The sequence below is a fragment of the Ictidomys tridecemlineatus genome, chromosome 3 (assembly GCF_052094955.1).
Source record: "Ictidomys tridecemlineatus isolate mIctTri1 chromosome 3, mIctTri1.hap1, whole genome shotgun sequence".
Classification (NCBI taxonomy): Eukaryota; Metazoa; Chordata; class Mammalia; order Rodentia; family Sciuridae; genus Ictidomys; species Ictidomys tridecemlineatus.
In genome coordinates, this window is record NC_135479.1 from 102597485 (window position 1) to 102615816 (window position 18332).

At 39.4% G+C, this 18332-nt stretch overlaps 2 protein-coding genes across 6 annotated transcripts in view; both read left to right on the forward strand.

The window, feature by feature from the left end:
• Positions 1 to 2939: 2939 nt before the first annotated feature.
• LOC101965105 (large ribosomal subunit protein eL42) lies at positions 2940 to 3314 on the forward strand. Its single transcript, XM_005339903.4, has one exon. The coding sequence runs from the start codon at positions 2955 to 2957 to the stop codon at positions 3297 to 3299; it is 345 nt and encodes a 114-aa protein (XP_005339960.1). The 5' UTR covers positions 2940 to 2954; the 3' UTR covers positions 3300 to 3314.
• Positions 3315 to 6258: 2944 nt separating this feature from the next.
• The window catches only part of Ankub1 (ankyrin repeat and ubiquitin domain containing 1), a 37476-nt gene continuing 25402 nt past the window's right edge, over positions 6259 to 18332 (forward strand). The window contains exons 1-2 of one of the 5 annotated variants that reach the window (XM_078043570.1): positions 6259 to 8283; positions 17947 to 18047. Coding sequence is in view for 4 of the 5 variants with exons in the window: in XM_078043568.1 (XP_077899694.1) it covers positions 17955 to 18047 (93 nt within the window). In the remaining variant the exon portion in view is untranslated. Of the gene's footprint in view, positions 8284 to 8303; positions 17600 to 17946; positions 18048 to 18332 lie in introns of those variants that run through there. The other 4 variants (XM_078043568.1, XM_040270007.2, XM_078043569.1 and 1 more) reach the window with 4 other exon arrangements.

Below are 18332 nucleotides of genomic sequence, written 5' to 3' on the forward strand. Positions count from 1 at the left end.
TCTAAAAATTCTGTAAAGGTTGTGGAGAAAGGAAAACCTTTTGTTAGTGGGAAAACAGTGTAGAGATTCCTCAAAAAGTTAAAAATAGAAATGCCCTACAATCTGGCACTTTCACTCTGGGTCTCGATATGTATTCAAAAGGAAAAAACGAAAACAAAAAAAACACAACTTTTTTTTGAGGTGGGTTCCTGACCATGTTGCCCAGGCTGGTCTTGAACTTCCAAATCTCCACCTCGGCCTCTCAAGTAGCTGAGATTATAGGTGCCACCACACCTAGCACCCGCAAGGGAAATGGAATTTGTCTCTTAAGACACATGCACACTCCCACGCCCACGGCAGCATTATCACAGTAGCCAAGATATGTAATCAACCTAAGTGTCCCTGGACACATGAACGGACAAAAAAAAAGGTAGTTGAATACTGAACAATAACATATTACATCCTTGAAATCTGCTAAGAAAGTAGGTCTTATGTTCATTTTTACCACACAATAAAGGTCACTTTGGGAGGTGACATATGTTAATTAGCTCAATTGTGGTAATCATTTCACAATGTACACATATATCAAACATCGTGTTGTGTACCTTAAATGCATACAACTTTAAATTCATACTGGTCATTTGTATTTCAGTAAGACTGAAATAAAGAGATGAAAGAAATACATCAATAATCTCTAAAAAGGTTCATGTGTATTAATCTGTTTGTGCTGGTATAACAAAAACTGGAGATGGGGAGGAATGAAAAGAGAGGTTTCCTTGCTCACAGCTGGGAGGTCCAGGAACATCATCACATGCTTCTGCCTGGCTCTAGTGAGGACCTTGCATCCGATGGCATCACTGTGGTGGGATCGCAAGTGAGAGTGGTCAAGGGGCAAGACAGGACACCAGAAACCTGGAAGAGTCAACTCTAAATCTCCCAGAACCAATGTGGCCCCACCAGAACATTAGTGCCCCTCACCACTCAACCATCTCCCAAGAAGCCTCTTCTCCAAGTGTCTACCATTGCTCACATTATCACACAGAGGACCCAGCTTCCAATATGGGATCTTAGGGGACAAACCACAGCAATGGAGCAGGCCTGCCAGTGAAAGGGCAGATGGCCTTCTATGACATTTTTAAGAGACACAGTACCACAATGTAAAGGCCACCCAAAGGCTATTAGTAAAAAGAGAGGGAAATGTATTCGAAAGAGGTAACCACAAGCACGCTGGTATTGCCATGGGGTGAGGAGGAAACAGACCTGAGGCCAGAGCATTATTACCAGTATACACCACTATTAAATGATGATGAGGCTGGGGCTGGGGCTCAATGGCAGAGCACTTGCCTAGCATGTGCGAGGCACTGGGTTCTATCCTCGGCACCACATAAAAATGAACAAATAAAAAATAAAGGTACAAAAAAAAGTTGTATCTGTTTAAAAAAATGATGATGAAAGGAAAACTTTGCAAATAGGTTACGACAATCTTGAACCAATGTGCATGTAGAAATGGAGCTGACATTTATTTAAAACAAAAATGGACAATCTTATAAGGAAACTTCAGCAAACCTACACTCATAATAGAATTCTATATACAACTTTCAGCAACTGATAAATCTAGCATACAACATTGTAATAAGAATATAGTGTTTGGACAGCACACAGATTACATAGGAAGCTCTGCATTCTTTTTCAGTCATATATGGAATTTTTCCCAAAATGACATTCTATCATATCATATGGCAAGCCTCCCCACCCCTTTCACTTTCTTACTTGGAGTATTCCAGATTGGACCCAGGACCTTGTGCATGCGAGGTAAAGTGCTCTGCTACTGACCTACATCCTCAGTCCAAAAAGGCAAACTGTAACATATGCCAAAGAACTGGTTGCATATAACCCATGTTCTATGACCAGAATAGGATATTAAGTTTTGGCTATGGAAAGTATATGTTTTAAAAAATTAAGATAATACTATGATCAACTTTAGATAATAAATATGAATAAATATCAAATGGACAATTTTCTAAAGAAAGAAAATTATTTTTCCAGTCCAGGGGTACTTTACCACTGAGTTACATCCCAACGGCCCTCTCCCTTTAGTTAAGACAGTGTTGCACTCAGTTGCTCAGTCTGGTCTCAACCTTGCCATCATCTAGGAAGTACAGACCTACACCACTGTGCCTGGCTAGAAAAATGTTTTGTTTTGTTTTGTTTTGTTTTGGGGTACCAGGAATTGAACCCAGGGGTGCTTAACCACTGGGCAACATCCCCAAACCTTTTTATTTTTCATTTTGAGACAGAATCTCACTAAGTTGCAGAGGGCCTTGTTGAGTTGGTGAGGCTGAACTTGAACTAGTGATTCTTCTATCTCAGCCTCCTGAGTCACTGGGGATTACAGGCTTGGACTACTGCACCCCACTAAAAAAAAGTGGGTTTTTCCCCCATAGCTTTATTGAGGTAAAATTGAAGTACAATAAAATGCACATATTTGAAGTATGTAATTTGATCAGTTTTGACATGTATGTAACCAATACGATCAACATAAAAAGCATTTCCATTACTATTTTAAAATTTGAAATGATGCAGACTGTGTTCCTTGAATGATTATTACATTAGAAATCAATCACCTTATTGTGCTCTATATGTATAAAATGAAATGAATTGCGTTTCTGACATCACGTATAACAAATTAGAATAAATGAATAATTTAATTTTAAAAAAAGAAATTTATCACCTTAAGATATAGAACCAGACCCCCACATGTCAATTACTTCAAAATTAAATGGCACACTTAGAAATATCTCATAGGTCAAGGAAGAAGGCACAATAAAAGTAAATAAAAGTTCTTTGAACTAAATAATAATAAAAGCTTAAAATATCAAGATCTCTGGGATGAAACAGTACTCAGATGAACAATTATAACTTGTATCAGAAAGAGGTCAGTTTTTCTTTTCCTTTCCAATAACGCTTTCACAAACATGGTGAACATTCCTAAGACCCGTCAGACGTTCTGTAAGAAATGTGGTGAACACCAACCCCATAAAGTGACACAGTACACGAAGGGCAAGGATTCTCTGTATGCACAGGGAAAGCAGCAGTATGACAGGAAACAGAGTGGCTATGGTGGAGAGACTAAGCCAATTTTCAGGAAAAAGGCTAAAACTACAAAGAAGATTGTGCTGAGGCTTGAGTGTGTTGAGCCTAACTGCAGATCTAAGAGAATCCTGGCTATTAAGAGATGCAAGCATTTTGAACTGGGAGGAGATAAGAAGAGAAAGGGCCAAGTGATCCAGTTCTTAGCTTCATTGTTTGTTTTGTTATGAAGGTTATCTTTGCTTAAAAAAAAAAAAAAAGAAAGAAAGAGACCAGAATCGCAACAAAATTATTTTCTTTTCTTTTTAAAATATTTTTTAGTTGTAGTTGGACAAAATACCTTTATTTTATTTATTTATTTTTATATGGAGCTGAGGTAGAACCCAGCACCTCGCACATGCTAGGTGAGCGCTCTACTGCTGAGCCACAGCCACAGCCCCATAAAATTATTTTCAAATATATAGTTTCCTACTGCCTATGAAATAGAGAAGAAATAATACAGCTAAGATTTGATTTTTTAAAAAAAACCAAGTCTAATCAAGAAAAAAGCAAGAACACAAAAATTAATATCAATGGAAAGGGAGCAATCAAAATAACCCTATAGAAGCTAAAAGTACATTATGGTACTATTACAGTTCCATGTCAACATATGTGATAACTTACATAACATGGTCTATATTAGAGAAAGATCTATGTGCTGCTGTGAAGTGTGTTCAGTCATTGATGGATGAAATATTCTATATATGTCAGTTAAGTCTAAATTATCAATTGTATCTTTTACTTCTATAGCTTCTTTATTTAGTTTTTGTTCCGAGGATCTATCCAGTGCCGACAGAGTCATGTTAAATTTACCCAGTATTATTGTGTTGTTGTCTATTTGATTCTTGAAATTGATAAGGGTTTGTTTGATGTACATAGATGCTCCATTGTTTGGGTATAAATATTTATGATTTTATGTCTTGTTGATGTATAATTCCATTAAGCAGTATGAAATCTCCTTCTTTGTCCCTTCTGACTAACTTTGGCTTGAAGTCCACTTTATCTGGTATGAGGATAGAAACCCCTGCTTGTTTATGCAATCCATGTGAGTGATGCTTTTTTCCCATTCTTTCACCTTCAGTCTGTGGATGTCTTTGTCTATGAGGTGAGTATCTTGACAGCATATTATTGGGTCTTGTTTTTTAATCCAATATGCTAGTTGGTGTCTTTTAATTGATGAGTTTAGGCCATTAACATTCAAGGTTATTTTTGAGATATGATTTATATTCCCGGTCATCTTGGTTTATTTCTGATTTTTAATTTGAATTAGTTTCTCCTTTTATTGACTAATCCTTTAGTGTAGTTCCTCCCTTTACTGGTTTTCACTTTTTTTTTCCCCCTGGGTTGAGAAATCAGCTGAGATCCACATTTGTTCCCCTGTATACATAATCTGATATTTTTCTCTTATTGCCTTTAAAATTCTATTCTTATTATAATGTGCCTTGATGTGGATCTGTTGTAATTTTGTACATTGGGGTCTTGTATTTGATTTTCCATTTCATTCTTTAGATCTGAATATTTTTCTGATATTATTTTATTGAAAGTATTGTTCATTCATTTGGTTTGTATCTCTACACCTTCATCTAGCCTGATAAATCTTAAATTTGGTCTATCATGTTATTCCATAATTCTTGGAATTTCTATTCATGGTTTCTTATCATCTTCTCTCTGTGATGGACTCTATTTTCAAGATTATATATTGTGTTTTCATTGCCTGAGGTTCTGTCTCCCAAGTGATCTAGTCTGTTGATGATGCTTTCCATTGAATTTTTAATTTAGTTTATTGTTTCCTTCATTTTGCTTTTTTTCCCCCAGAATCTCTGCCTCTTTATTGAAGTGATCTTTCACTTCCTGTATTTTCTCTCTGATTTCATTCCTTATGCTGTCCTTTAGTTTGCATGTCAGTTTAACTATGTACATTCTAAACTCCTTCTCTGACATTTCTTCCACTGTGGTGTCAATGGATTCTGTCACTGGAGTATCTCAGTTGGCTTAGGGCGATTTGTTCCCTTGCTTTTTCATGTTGTTTGTGTGTCTACCCATCTAACAGTATGGCTCTGAGGCAGTAGAGTTTCTATTCTGTGGACTTACAGTGTCCCTGAAATTTTCTAGTACCTCACATTATGGTCAAAATTAAACAGAAAAATAATTTTTAAAATTCTAAAATTTTAAAATTTTAAAATAAAAAGTTAAAGAATTCTTTCCATTGGAGTTCAAAAGATTCTCAGTTTCTCTTCTCCTGAAAAAGTGGCGTTGTGTTTTTTGTTTTTTGGGGGTTTTTTTTGTCTGTTTTTTGGTACCGGGGAATGAACTCAGGGGCACTCAACCACTGAGCCACATCCCCAGCCCTATTTTGTATTTTATTTTATTAAGCAACTCTCACTGAGTTGCTTACTGTCTCATTGCTGAGACTGACTTTGAACTTGTGATCCTCCTGCCTCAGTCTCCCAAGCCACTGGGATTACAGGCATGCGCCATGGCGCCCAGCAGAAAAAGTGTTTTTTAACTTAAATACATGAAAAAATGTAGGAAATCTGATGAGGCTAAGGAATTTGAAACACTAGTCATAAATCTGCACCTTTCCTCCAAAATTCTCAACTCTGGAAGGTTTTTAAATTTTATTCATTTATTTAATTTTTATTAGTGCATTCTAAATACACATAACTGTGACTGTATTTGGAGTGTGACTGTATTTGGAGTGTGACATGATTTGTTCTGTTGTCTCCCCTCTTCTTTCCCTCCCCTCCTCCACTCCCTTTTCTACACTGATCTGAATCGTGCATTCTTCATGAAAGTAGGATCCATTATTCTATGTGCATGTGACATATTTCACATGCACATAGAATAATTTGGCCTACTTCAGTCCCCAGTTCTTCCCCTTTCTCTCCACTCCTCCCTCCTCCTGGATTCCCTTCCTCTGCTGTTCTCCCTTCTATGTTTGGAAGATCCACTTTTCAACTCCAGAAGTTTCTAATGATGAGTTCACCAAACCACTAAGGGACAGATAATCCAATGTTTATTAGCTATTTCACATATTCAAAAGGGAAAGATATCCAACTAATTCCAAAGGGCAATATGACCTTATACCAAAACTAAATGAAAAAAAGAAACCTTGAATAAAATATTGGGAAAACAAAATTAGGAAAGCTTAAAAAATCCACTATGATAAAATTGTGTTTATTCCTTGGATTTAAGATAATATAAAATGCATTAATTTGATTCACTATATTTACTAATATGATTCATATTTTAAATGTGAAAAGCTGAGCCAGGCATGATGGTGCACATCTAGAATCCCAGCAACTCAAGAGGCCGAGGCAGGAAGATTGCAAGTTCAAGGCCAGCCTCAGCAATTTAGCAAGACCCTTAGCAGGTTAATAAGACCTTCCCTTAAAAAAAAGAAAAGAAAAGAAAAGAAAAAGAAAAAAGGCTGGAAATGTAACTCAGTGGAAAAGCACCCCTGGCTTCAATCACCAGTACAAAAGAAAGAGTGAAAAATTGAAATAATTTTATTGGGTGCTAAAAAAGCATTTGAGAGAGGGGCCTATATTGTACAAGACTAAGACCCAAGCAATGAGGATACTGACTTGGGAAGCCGGAAGAGGTGGCTCTGAGAGAGTAAGGTCAAAAAAGAAAATCTACTCAAAGGATCTGGAAATGTTCAGGGTTAGAAAGACGCTCTCTGAATAGTTTTGTGAAATAGGGAACCAGGGGCTCTAAGTGACCACCTTAATCATCACCCTCCTCCTGGCATACTTCTCCAACTTCTTCACCCTACCGAGGGTGGAATTCCAGGGAGGGAGCCTTCAATGCTCACCACGTAACAGAAGCCCACCCCTGGAGCAGGGTGCAGTGATTAGCTGTCCCAAAACCAAAATGAAGAAATTGGGATGATGCTTCCAAAAGAAGATAAAATAAGTGTTCAAGAAGCATAAACAGCATGTTTAAAGGCCCTGAGCCTTTAAAGGTGCTAAGTGTGTAAAAATCCACTAATGTAGGTTTTAAAAACCATGGTGAAAGTTCAGGTTGTATCCTAAGGGGAATTAGGAATTTCAGGCAAAGCAGTGACATCATGAGATTAGCATCTTAAGGTCTTAAGGGAGTTACCCTTTCAACTGTGTAGAAAATAGAGTGAAGAAAGACACAAGTGAAAATAAGGAGACATTAGGAGATCATTGCAATAATTCAAGAAGAAAATAATGACCAAAGTGGTGGAATAACAGTGGGCAGAAATGGTTGGGTACTTGGGAGTTCACATTACGAGTTTGTTGGTGGGTGTGGAGGATGAGGGGGCAGAGAAGAATCAGGGTGACTCACAAGTTTCTGGACTGAGCAAGGAAGTAATTTGTGGTGCCTTTTATGATTTGGCGAAAACTGAGCAATGAAGGCAGAGAAAAATTTGGAGAGGAAAAAATACAACACCACTTTTGCACATGTGAAGATTAAGCTACCCAGCCTGACAACACCCCTGGAACCCAACCACTCAGAAGGCTGAGGCAGCAGGATCCCAAGTTCAAGTCCAACTTGGGCAATTTAGCAAGATCTGGTCTAGAATTTTAAAAACTGAAAAAGGCCAGGGACGTAGTTCAGCATGTGAGGCCCTGGATTCAGTCCCCAGTATCAAAAAACAAACAAAAAAAATATTAAGATATCCAAATGGAGTGGTCCAGGAAGTAACTGGATATAATGAGTTGCAAGGAACTGTTCCAACAGGAGATATAAATTAATGATTTTTATTGTAAAACTAGCATTAAACAGGAATGTATGAGATCATTTATAGTCAGCCTTCTTTGCAACATTTTAATGAAACTATTACATTAAACTAAATACATCAAGGCTAACCTTTACAGTAAATCAAGCACGTAGCCACCTACAGTTATGGCCTTGAGAGTCACAGGACCTTCATAATGGTATCTGAAACTCCTACATGAATTCTTTTCTCTGGATTGAGAAAGAAGGCAGATAAGCAGAGATTTCAGCTACTTGACAAATGCTTTCACCCTTGCAGACCTCAAGGGCAAAGAATATATTTGGAGCAGAGAAGGGAATTCCACAGAATGTGTAGCACTGGACAGAAGGAAGGGAACACAGAGCATCTGAGCTAGCACTGTACTCTGCTATGGGGATCTGGTGAGCATGGAAGTGTTTTCTCTGAAATTTAGACACAAGAGACAGGTAAGATAGCAGCATGTGACAGCAGAAGGGAAGAAGCTACCAAGCACAATGTGTTTGATTTTACTAAATGGGATACGGAACTAAAGATAGAATTTAATTTACATGTTCTTTATTGATAAAAATATTCCAATTAATGCGATGATTTGTATTTCAATTAGCCTACTATTCTATTTCAGTTGACAATAAATTGTATTTTCCAATTGCTGTTTTCCCCAATACTGCTTGTTTTCCTGAATATGTGTTCCTCTCCTGTGCAATGCTGGCTGTGTTGCTCTCTTTCAAGCATGAGCTTATTCTAGCCACCAGCTGCACAATTCCACTTCCTTGAAAGTCTTTGCCTCTGGTGATGAGCTCCAAGGTCTGGAAGTTCTTCTGGCTTCTGTCCTGATTGCAGTTTAGTCTTATCAATCTTAACAATTTAATGAAATGCATTTGCCCCTAGTTTGTTTCATTCCCAAATAAATACGTGAGGGAATTGCTTAATTACATTTGCAATGTGTTCAGACCATCAAATTAAAAACACTAAGTATGCTAAATAGTAGGAGTACTAACGACATGATGAAAACATGGGCTGATTGAGAACTGCCAGAGCTGATCGTTGTTTTGAGCTTTTCTTGTGTTGACTCAGTCTTCATTTTCTGTCTTACCTCCAGCTACTGTTTTATGATAATTCCAATTTTTACCCACTGGTCTCTTCATGTTCAATGCAAAATGAAACTTTTAACTAGGCAAAGTTTATTCTCAAACTTTCTTCATTTTTCTTTTCAACATTGCTTGTTCCCACATCTAATTATCTCTGTGATCCAGTGGCCTCAACCGCTCAACATTTTAAAGCTTTCTCTGCTTCCCTCACTAAAAACAATGACAACAGCAACAACGCTCTACTAAAGAACCTCTGTACCCTTAAGATAATCTGAAGTCCTGCTGTTGTGTTTATTTTGGATTTCTTTTGCTCTTTTCTGTTTCTTTATTTCTTTCTTTTTCTTTTCTTTTCTTTTTTTTTTTTTCCTTTTTACCAGGGATTGAATTCAGGAATGCTCCACAACTGAGTCACTTCCCCAGCCTTTTTTATTTTGAGACAGGATCTCACTAAGTTACTTAGGGCCTTGTTAAATTGGTGAGGCTGGCCTTGAACTTGTGATCCTCCTGCCTCAGCCTCCTGAGTCACTGGGATTCTAGGTGTGCATCACCATGCCCAGCTACACTATTTTTGTATGCAAGAAAAAAAAATATGTCTCAAAGAAATGAAATAACCATTCAAACTCACAGGGCTAGTGAGAAATGTAACAGATCTCTGGAGCTCTGGAACTGGGATTTAAATACAAGTCTGTAGACATCAGATCTGGGCTCTGAACCAAAGGGGTAAACAAGTAGCCACTGTACCATGAGAGAGCCAGCTCCAGGGTAGAGCCAGATAATTCTCTCCTTTGTGATCTGGGCAAGTAGCAGTTTCTCACTCCTCCTTTATCACATTCCATCCCTGAGCGACTGCTCTGCTTCAATGTGCCATCGTCAATCCCACCCTCCCTCCCCAACACCCAGCATTTCCTGATCTTTCGTTGCCCTGCTCTGCTTCCAGATCACTGCCATTTAGAAGATTTTTTAGTAAATAATGAGAGAGTATTATTAGCTCTGATGTGGTGGTCAAGAAGTCTTTCCATTTTTTCTACTAAAAAACTTATTTTTATTCTCAAAATACTGGTCTATTTCAATAGCAGGTGCTGTCTGATGGTGTTCTAGGAAGGGCTTTTCCAGGCAGCAAGATCTACCTGGAAGCAGAAGTGAGCTCTGAACATTGTCTCCCTCTCCCACCCCCAGTAAAGGCCACCCGTTCTTACCTGGAAAAATGTGAAGCAAGCTTTGTGTTCTAAATAGATCCCCTTTTAATTTGCTAAAAATTATTTTAGTAGATAAATGTGACTTTAAAAATTTTAAACTGTAAGCTGAAGGTAGTTCATTTTTCTTGTAGTCATGTACAATTGAAAATGCTTATTGACATCAATTAGTCATATCTCAGGTTTATTTGTATCATTATCAAGAAAATTCCTTAATTCACTACAAGCATGCAAGACTGAATCATTTACTGTTTGCAAAACTATGTTCAGCAGAATTTGAAGAAGAATATCCTCTGGCTTTTCTTTGTATCAAATTGAGAGGCAGCTGGGTCAAAATCCCTCTTTAAAATTGCTTGTTTAAAAATTTCCAAGGAGGGGCTGGGGTTGTGGCTCAGTGGTACAGCGCTCACCTAGCATGCACGAGGCATGGTTCCATCCTCAGCACCATATAAATGTAAAATAAAGATATTGTGTCTACCTAAAACTTAAGAATAAATATTTTTTTTAAAAAAATCTCCAAGGAGCATTTATTCCTTGTGATTCAAAGTATGGCTCAAGGGGGTTGTTAGAATTGAAAACCTCAGATCACACTATAGAACTACTCAATTGGATCCAGATTAAGAGGATCATCAGGTGATTCAAATGCACATTTGTGTTTTCTGGATGAGACGAACAGCACTCAATGACATATTTTTAAAGTTGCCATAATAGCCAGATATGGTGCCACACACCTGTACTCTCAGCTAACCTGGAAGCTGAGGCATGAGAATCTCAAGTTTGAGTCCAGCCTGAGTAACTTAGTAACACCCTGTCTCAAAATAAAAATAAAAAAGGACTGGGGATGTGGCTTAGTGGTAGAGCACCCTGGGTCCTATCCTTGGCACAGAAAAATAGATGCTATCGATTCTCTCTCGAAACATTGCCACCAACTTCTTAAAATCTAAGGCATATATTAAAAGTTCCCTTTGGGAGAACTGACACTTTTAATGAAAAAAGATGTTTCTACAGGAAATATTACTGTACAGGACTCTCAACCATTCAGCATTCTTTATGACATTATTCACTATGTGACATAAAATTTTTGTTTTTATTCTGTTTACCATATGACATGTTATGCTGTGTCCTAGCAAATGTCATTATTTCAGAGCTTTGGAACCTAAAGTGAAGGCTTAACTATTAAAGGAACCTAAAGTGAAGGCTAAACTATTGCAGGGAAAAGGAAACAGAAACAGAATCAAGTAAGTGACAGAAATGGCCCTGAAAGATGGCATTGAGGAGGCCAATGACGATACCTGAAAAAACTGCCCAAAGATCAACAAGCCTGAAAAGCAGGGTCACAGAAGCCGCTGCTAGCCATCTCTCCAAATTGAAAGATAATCTCTCCAAATCCAAAGACGACCTGTCAGTGGAAGAGGAATGCTGGGTTGAACATCTTGCTTCCTGAAGACTTAGTAAGGTGGTGATATGTAGGAAGCAGAGTTCTTTTTCAAGAAGTTCATGGAGGTCAGATTGTCACAGGGGCAAGCTTTATCAAGACACTGGGAGGGCAACACCCTTGATGTCTCAGGGCTCTATCCTTCCCCAGCCACTAGTCAGGTATGCTGACAGAAGGTGAGTTGAAGCCTGGCATGGGAACTTCCCATCCCTCGGCTCCTAGATCAAAAGTAGATCAGGACTGTGAAGCCTCCTGTGTTGGGCTCCAGAAGAAAGCAACCATGGCCAAGCAGGAGGAATCACAGCAGCAGACAGGCTGTCCCCAGCCACCGGGATGCTGAGTTCCTCCTACAAAGAAGTCTATTAATGCTTTCTGATGGAAAAGGGCATCTTTCTCCATTTCAACCAATACAACTGCAGGATACCAAAAAACAAGTTCTGGAAAATGTGAGATGTTTTCCACCAGAAGTCTGAAAATTGAACAAATGGAATTGCATTTTAAAAAAAATCAAGAAACTGATTTTATTCCTTGAAATCTAGGTGAGATCAGAGGATTAAAATACTAGTCACTGATTGGAGCACAATTGTTTCTTTTTAAATTTCATCTAGATCTTGTAAAATTATTTTCCTCTTTCTCTCTTGGCATGTGTCATCTTCCTATGTATTTATTCTCCCTTCATTTAATCTAATTCTAATTCTATTTTTTTTAAATAAAGTTGAACTTGTCAATGTTTCCTTTTATGAATTTGGGATTGTTTTGTTGTTGTTGGAAAGGTCTTTTTCATGTTGGGTGATAAAAAAAAATCCATAATAAGAAGACTAATGCTTTCAGGATTCTGTTTTTGTATATAAATCTTTGATTCATTTTTAATTTCTCCTAGTGTAAAGTAAAAAGTATTTTTTTTCAGAGACTACCTGACTAATCCAACACTTAACTTTGTAAATTAATCAGATGTTCCCTCTAACAGACATATTTATGATTAATCCAATTGCTGTTGATGTTAAATCTAATTTACTCATTTTTAACTGTAAAAAAAACAAGATATCAGACAAGTATAGTTAACAGTACCAGCTATCTCTTGCTTGTTGAAGAAAAATCCTAGAAACAATGGATTTTGCATTCTAGGTATTTTATAAAACCAACCCTCTGTTGATTGTCTGATCATCTACAAAAACTTCTGAGTTGTAATTTTAACTTTACACTTATCTGTCTACTTAATTTAAATCGAACTTTTTAAGACGTGTGAACCAAAAGGTATTTGGATCCATCTCTCTTTTAAATTTTAATTTATGAGCAATCATTTATCTATACGCCAGTTTTGATACCATGCATATGATGCATGGACATAAGAACATACGTAGACCCAACACAATACACAAGTGTACACACATACATAAAGCAGAAAGGTAACAGAGATCTTGTAGCTATTTGTAGGTAGATCTTCACAGGTAGGAGGCAATGCTCAAATGTTTACTAAAGCCTCTTTTGGATTTAAACTGTTAGAAATTAAAATAGAGCTTATCAGACTTTCAAATTACGCTTTAAATTCAGAGGCCTGTGCAGTTGGAAATGCTAGGTGTAAAGTCTGATGGCCATGGCGGACACTGAGATCAAAAGTTCAGGTGGCTACTTGCCCTCAATGGCTATCAGATTTATTCTCAACATCACCATGTCTATGTCCTTTTTTAGGATTTTGTAAAAAGAGATTCTCCAATGTATTTGAGAGCCAACCCTTGAAAATTTGGCATCTAAACAAAGACAGAGTATAAAAACCTCTACAGTTAGATAAAATAAGACTGACCAGGAAAAAAATATTTTAATTTAAGCACTCAGGATCAAATGTGGTTTCACCATAAAACCATGAACTCCAAAATGTAGAATTTTTAAAAGCAGGAGCACTAAAAAAAAAAAAAAAAAAAAAAAAAAAAAAAAAAAAGATGATGCGTTGTAATTAGTAAAGGAGCATGCAGAACACCTTTATCAGATCAGAGTGCACCCTGGGGTCAGATTAGAGTCAGTTCAGAGAGAGCCCTGAAATCCTTAGATAAAGATTTTCAAGGTACAGAAGACTTGAATCCATGAGATCATTCCATCTTCCCTCCCTGTAGTGTTTAGGGAGGAACTTCTTAAGAAAGCAGCATGTTAGACTGCTAAGAAGAGATAAGATAACCAGCCATTTAAGTTCCACAAGTGGCCTGTATTTAAAAGTGACACTTTTTTTCTCCTTTGTTCTCAACTGGTTCTCTGAAAGCCTTGTAAATCTTGAAAGTTTTGCATGCTCTGTAGGCCTTGGAGAGAGAGTCTGGCAGAAACTAAGAAGTAAGGGAAGCTGCTGTTTTGAGCAAAACCTCATGCACAGGGCATTCTAACCATGTTTCATTTCCCCAGTTGTCCTTTTGGGTCCTCACACTCACAGGACCATGATTTCATATTATGCTCCTCAATTTGAAGAGGGAGGCAAGCCTGTTATTGCTCTGGGTGACATCTCCACCTCAGAAAATAAGTAATTTGGATTCCTGAACTAGGACAGATGAGGCGTAGTTTTACTCTAAGTTGAGACAGATTTTCTTCTCTTTTTCTGGCCAGCTGAGGGGAGTACAGGAGATGTGTCCTATGAGAGCCTAGAGAAGGGAGTCTAATTTCAAAGCTGGGGGAGCTCTATCTTGGGAATCTCTCATAATGGGTCCCTGTTTAAGGGGCAGACAGTGTGGACAGAATTGGGGTAGAAGCATTTCTGAAGAGGGAGAGGTTGCGGGGCTCAGGCTTGAGAGATTAATGGGGCACTCTTTCCCAAGATCTCAGGTCAGACTGAGATTTCATCTCTGGATCAAGATTCACTGGGTGAGGGTGCCCTCCACATTGGGACAAGTCAATCCGAAACAGAGACAAATAGTGACAGTGGTCGATATTTGGTACCCTGCTGGGTGTCGGGGTCAGACTTAGGATGCGAGACCTTCCTGCAGCACCGGGGAGTGGCCCCAGCCCACTGCCTTTGTTTGTCTCAAGCCATCCTCTGTCCCATGCACAAATTTTTTTTTCCCACCAAAAAGAAACTGAAGCAAGTAGGGACCGACTTTCCCAGCGCCTGGGTGAAGGGAGATCCAGCCCACCTTTTATCAACATTGCATTTCTCCTGCAGTGAACAGGTAGTTTGCTAAGGAATCTGACTTATCCTGTCCACAGAGGCCAGGCAGGGCTGCATATACATTGCTTCTTGGAAAACAAAGCAAGTGGGGGTCAGCACAGTGAACCCATTTGATAGAATTATTATGCACCACACTTAACTTTTATGATGTCACTGATGTCCGCATGAGTTGTCATTGTTTAATGCTATTTGATTTTTGTAAAATACCTTTCTTTTGGCATCACCTGTGTGTTTAGTAGAGGTCCTTTTATCTGTGTCAATTAGGGGCTTTCTTAGTAAAGTTAGGACTTTTATGTGCCACATTACCTCTTTTTTAGAACAATAAGAGGGATAAATATTGGGGCTAGGTGATCATACAAGCACTTACAAAAACAGATCAAGCCTCCACTACAGAAGGTTGGGAAGATTTGCAGGTCTCAATTTGACTCAAAAGCTTGTGACTCTGACAGTCGCCTTTGATAGCTACAAGGCACTCCTGTCTGTGAAACCTTCCCTGATGGCCTCCAGCTTCACTTGTTTTTGGTGGGGGCTCATTTGCTATTTGGGGGGCAGTACATGAAAAAGAGGGCTGGGGGGGCGGTCAAGGCCTGATCTAGAAGGCATAGGGAGCGGGCAGTCAGTGAATTAATTATAGAGTAGATCAAGGGTGGTATAATGAGGGTCTTGAGCAAAGGAGAAGAGAACAAAAGCTTGGAGGTAAGGAACCTCAGGCCATTGGCCATTTTGTTGGAGGAAATTGTCTTAAGTCTTGGAGGTTTTGGGAATCAAACATCCCAAATTTGGGCCATTGATGCAGATTGTTTAATTTATATTGCAGCCAGATCTGAGTACTCAGCCCAATGATGCATTTAATTTTAAGGTCGGTTTGGAAGTGGAGGGTCTTAAAATTATTAATGAGACAACCTAAGGGGGAGTAGCCCCCATGTTGGAGAGGATTGGCAGAGTGGTGGTTGAGATCAAAGTGTCACTTGATGTCTCCCGTTGTTGCTGAGAGCTTGGTCCTTGCCCCCAATACCAATCTAATGATGAGGACATGGTTTTGAGAAAAAGGAAAAAGATGGTTTATTGTTTTGCCAGCAAAGGAGAAACACAGGGGACTCCTGTTCCAAAGGCTGTGATTCTGCCCATCTGCAGGAATAGGGGACTTTTATAGAGGTGATTTAGAGAAAAATGAGATTAGGGAGAGATCAGGGAGGAGAAGATCAGGGAAAAGAAGGACCAGAGAGGAAAAGAATGGGAAAAAAAGAAAAAATAAAGTAAGTTTCAAAGCCACAAGGGATATAGTCAAAGCATCAAGTGAATGAGAGGGCTTCTCCTCCTGCAATTCCCAATGGTAGAGGATCCCCAAGGTCCAGATGGCAGAGCACTCTGTGAGAGACTGGAAGGGACCTTACCTCTCCCAAGAATGAGCAGGCCATGATGCATGAAGGAAAACAAAATGGCAAAAAGCACCTCTGATCTGGAGGACTCAGAGAGTAAGACAGGGAGGGACTGGAGAGGAGAGGGTCAGAAGGAGGGAGTCCCCAACACCAGAAAAGGACTCAATACAGGTCTTTGCCATCCATGTGGCAATAAGGCAGCAGAAACCCAGCCCAAGAGTAGGGTTGGTTTCAGGTCACATACTGGCCACTGTTTAGCTGATGTGGACCTGGAAAGTGTGAAGGGCCTCCTCTATAAGGTGGAAGGAAAAGAAAAATAAGAGGAAATATGAAAGCGTGGCCGAGGTTTGTTAGGATAGAGGGGGTGAAGAGCCTCGAACCCCAACCTAGGGGTTGGCACCAAATGAAAGAAAAAGAAACAGTCACAGACTCCCATGGGTCAGCGATGCACATTCTCAAGAGGAAAATGGCAACTGGTCACAACAGGAGTCTGAGTGTTGTAGGGTTCAGGGAGACTCAGCAGCAGCAGGATGTGTCGGCAGCGGCAGTCAGGGCAGTTGTAGACACGGGAGACTGTGAAGGTCCAAGCCCCTCATTCTCCCTTTCTCCACGGGGCTTGGCAGTTTCCATGTCCTTCACAGTGAACAGGCTAACTGGCTGTTGTCGCATGACAACAGTGTCTGAGTGCTGGTAAGAATAAAAGGGAGAAAAATAAAAGAAAATATCTGGGCCCAGTGGCACAAGCCTGGAATCCCAGAAGCTCCAGAGGCTGAGGCTGGGGGGATCCCAAGTTCAAGGCCAACCAGGCCAAATTACCAAGACCCTGTCTCAAAATTTTTTAAAAAGGCTGGTGAAATAGCTCAGGGGTAGAGTGCTTGCCTGGCATGGTGCAATCCTGGATTCAATCCCCAGTACCCAGTCCCCTGGCCACAATATTAATAGAAATGCAAGATGATGACTATTCTAGGTCAGGAAGTACTTCAGAAAGAATGCAAGATTAATGTATATGAAAAAAAGGGAACAGGTATCACAGCATTAAACCAGATGACTCAACAAAGGACCTCAGAAGAGTCTAAGTCCCAGTAAATTGCTTCCTTTACAAACTTGAGTAATGCTGCTAAATGTTTTCACTCACCCTCGTGAGAGGGGTTTAAACATTTCCCAGCAACACCAAGTGGGGTTGGAGGAGATGACAATAGTAAGTCATTCTAAGTAACAGAAAGGCCAGAATTTAGGGAAATGTCGCGCCACCGTGTTGCTGTGAGCAGATTCCAGGGACGGGCAGGGAAAGCCGCGGTTGCCTACACATCCATCTCCTGGTGCAAGTGGGTATTTCCAGACCCCGTGGCAGGATTACAAAGACGCCAGAGAACAAGCACACAGAGTCGCTATGGAAACCAGATGCTTCAGCTTGAGTTATTTACAGAGAACTTCCAGGGTCGCCAACTGTGGGGTGCTTCTCTCTCGGGTGCATCTCAGCCACGGGGTTGTTTTTAAGGGCTCTTCATTTTGCTATAGTTGAGTAAGTAGGAAGTCAAGAGTCGGGGTGGTGACCACATCTCCAAGGTGTCATTCTGTGTGTGCTTTTGTTTTACACATGGGAAGCTTGTTCACACTTGCCTCAGCCATTGTCAAGGGTGCTGATTTCTGTAATATGGGAACCAGGTGTCAGTTTTCTCCTGTAGCAAAGAAGCACTTCCTGCAACACAGAGGTGGCCTCTGCCTGGGATGCACTGTGACACTCTTGGATCTCCACATTCTCTCACCTTTGACAGGGACAACCATCAATTTGGTCCTTAATTGTGAGTTGGAATTTTCCCAACTATTTAGCAGGATCTTTGAAATCAAGTGGGATTTTTTTTTTTTAAGGTAATTGCATGATGAGGATTTTCATAGCTTTTGAAGGATCTTTTGAACCATTTGATGTTTCAGCAGATGAAACGGTGGAAGCTATCAAGCTGATGATAAAGGTATGTACTTTGTCCCAAGCCACTAAATTGTATATTAACTATGATTGTGCAGTATAGTTTAAAATGTACATAGATAGAGATACTATCCGGCATATTTTCAGTAAACAAGGAGCTAAAAACTATTTGAAAACCTCACTATCTATAAGAGTTTTAAGAATATGGCAATTTTGAATATGTTGGATGAGGAAGCAAACTGAGTCAGTAACTTTTCAGGAAAAAAGGTTGTTCATGGCCCACATATCTGATAGCATTTCTTTATTAAAAGACAACAACATGACACTACCT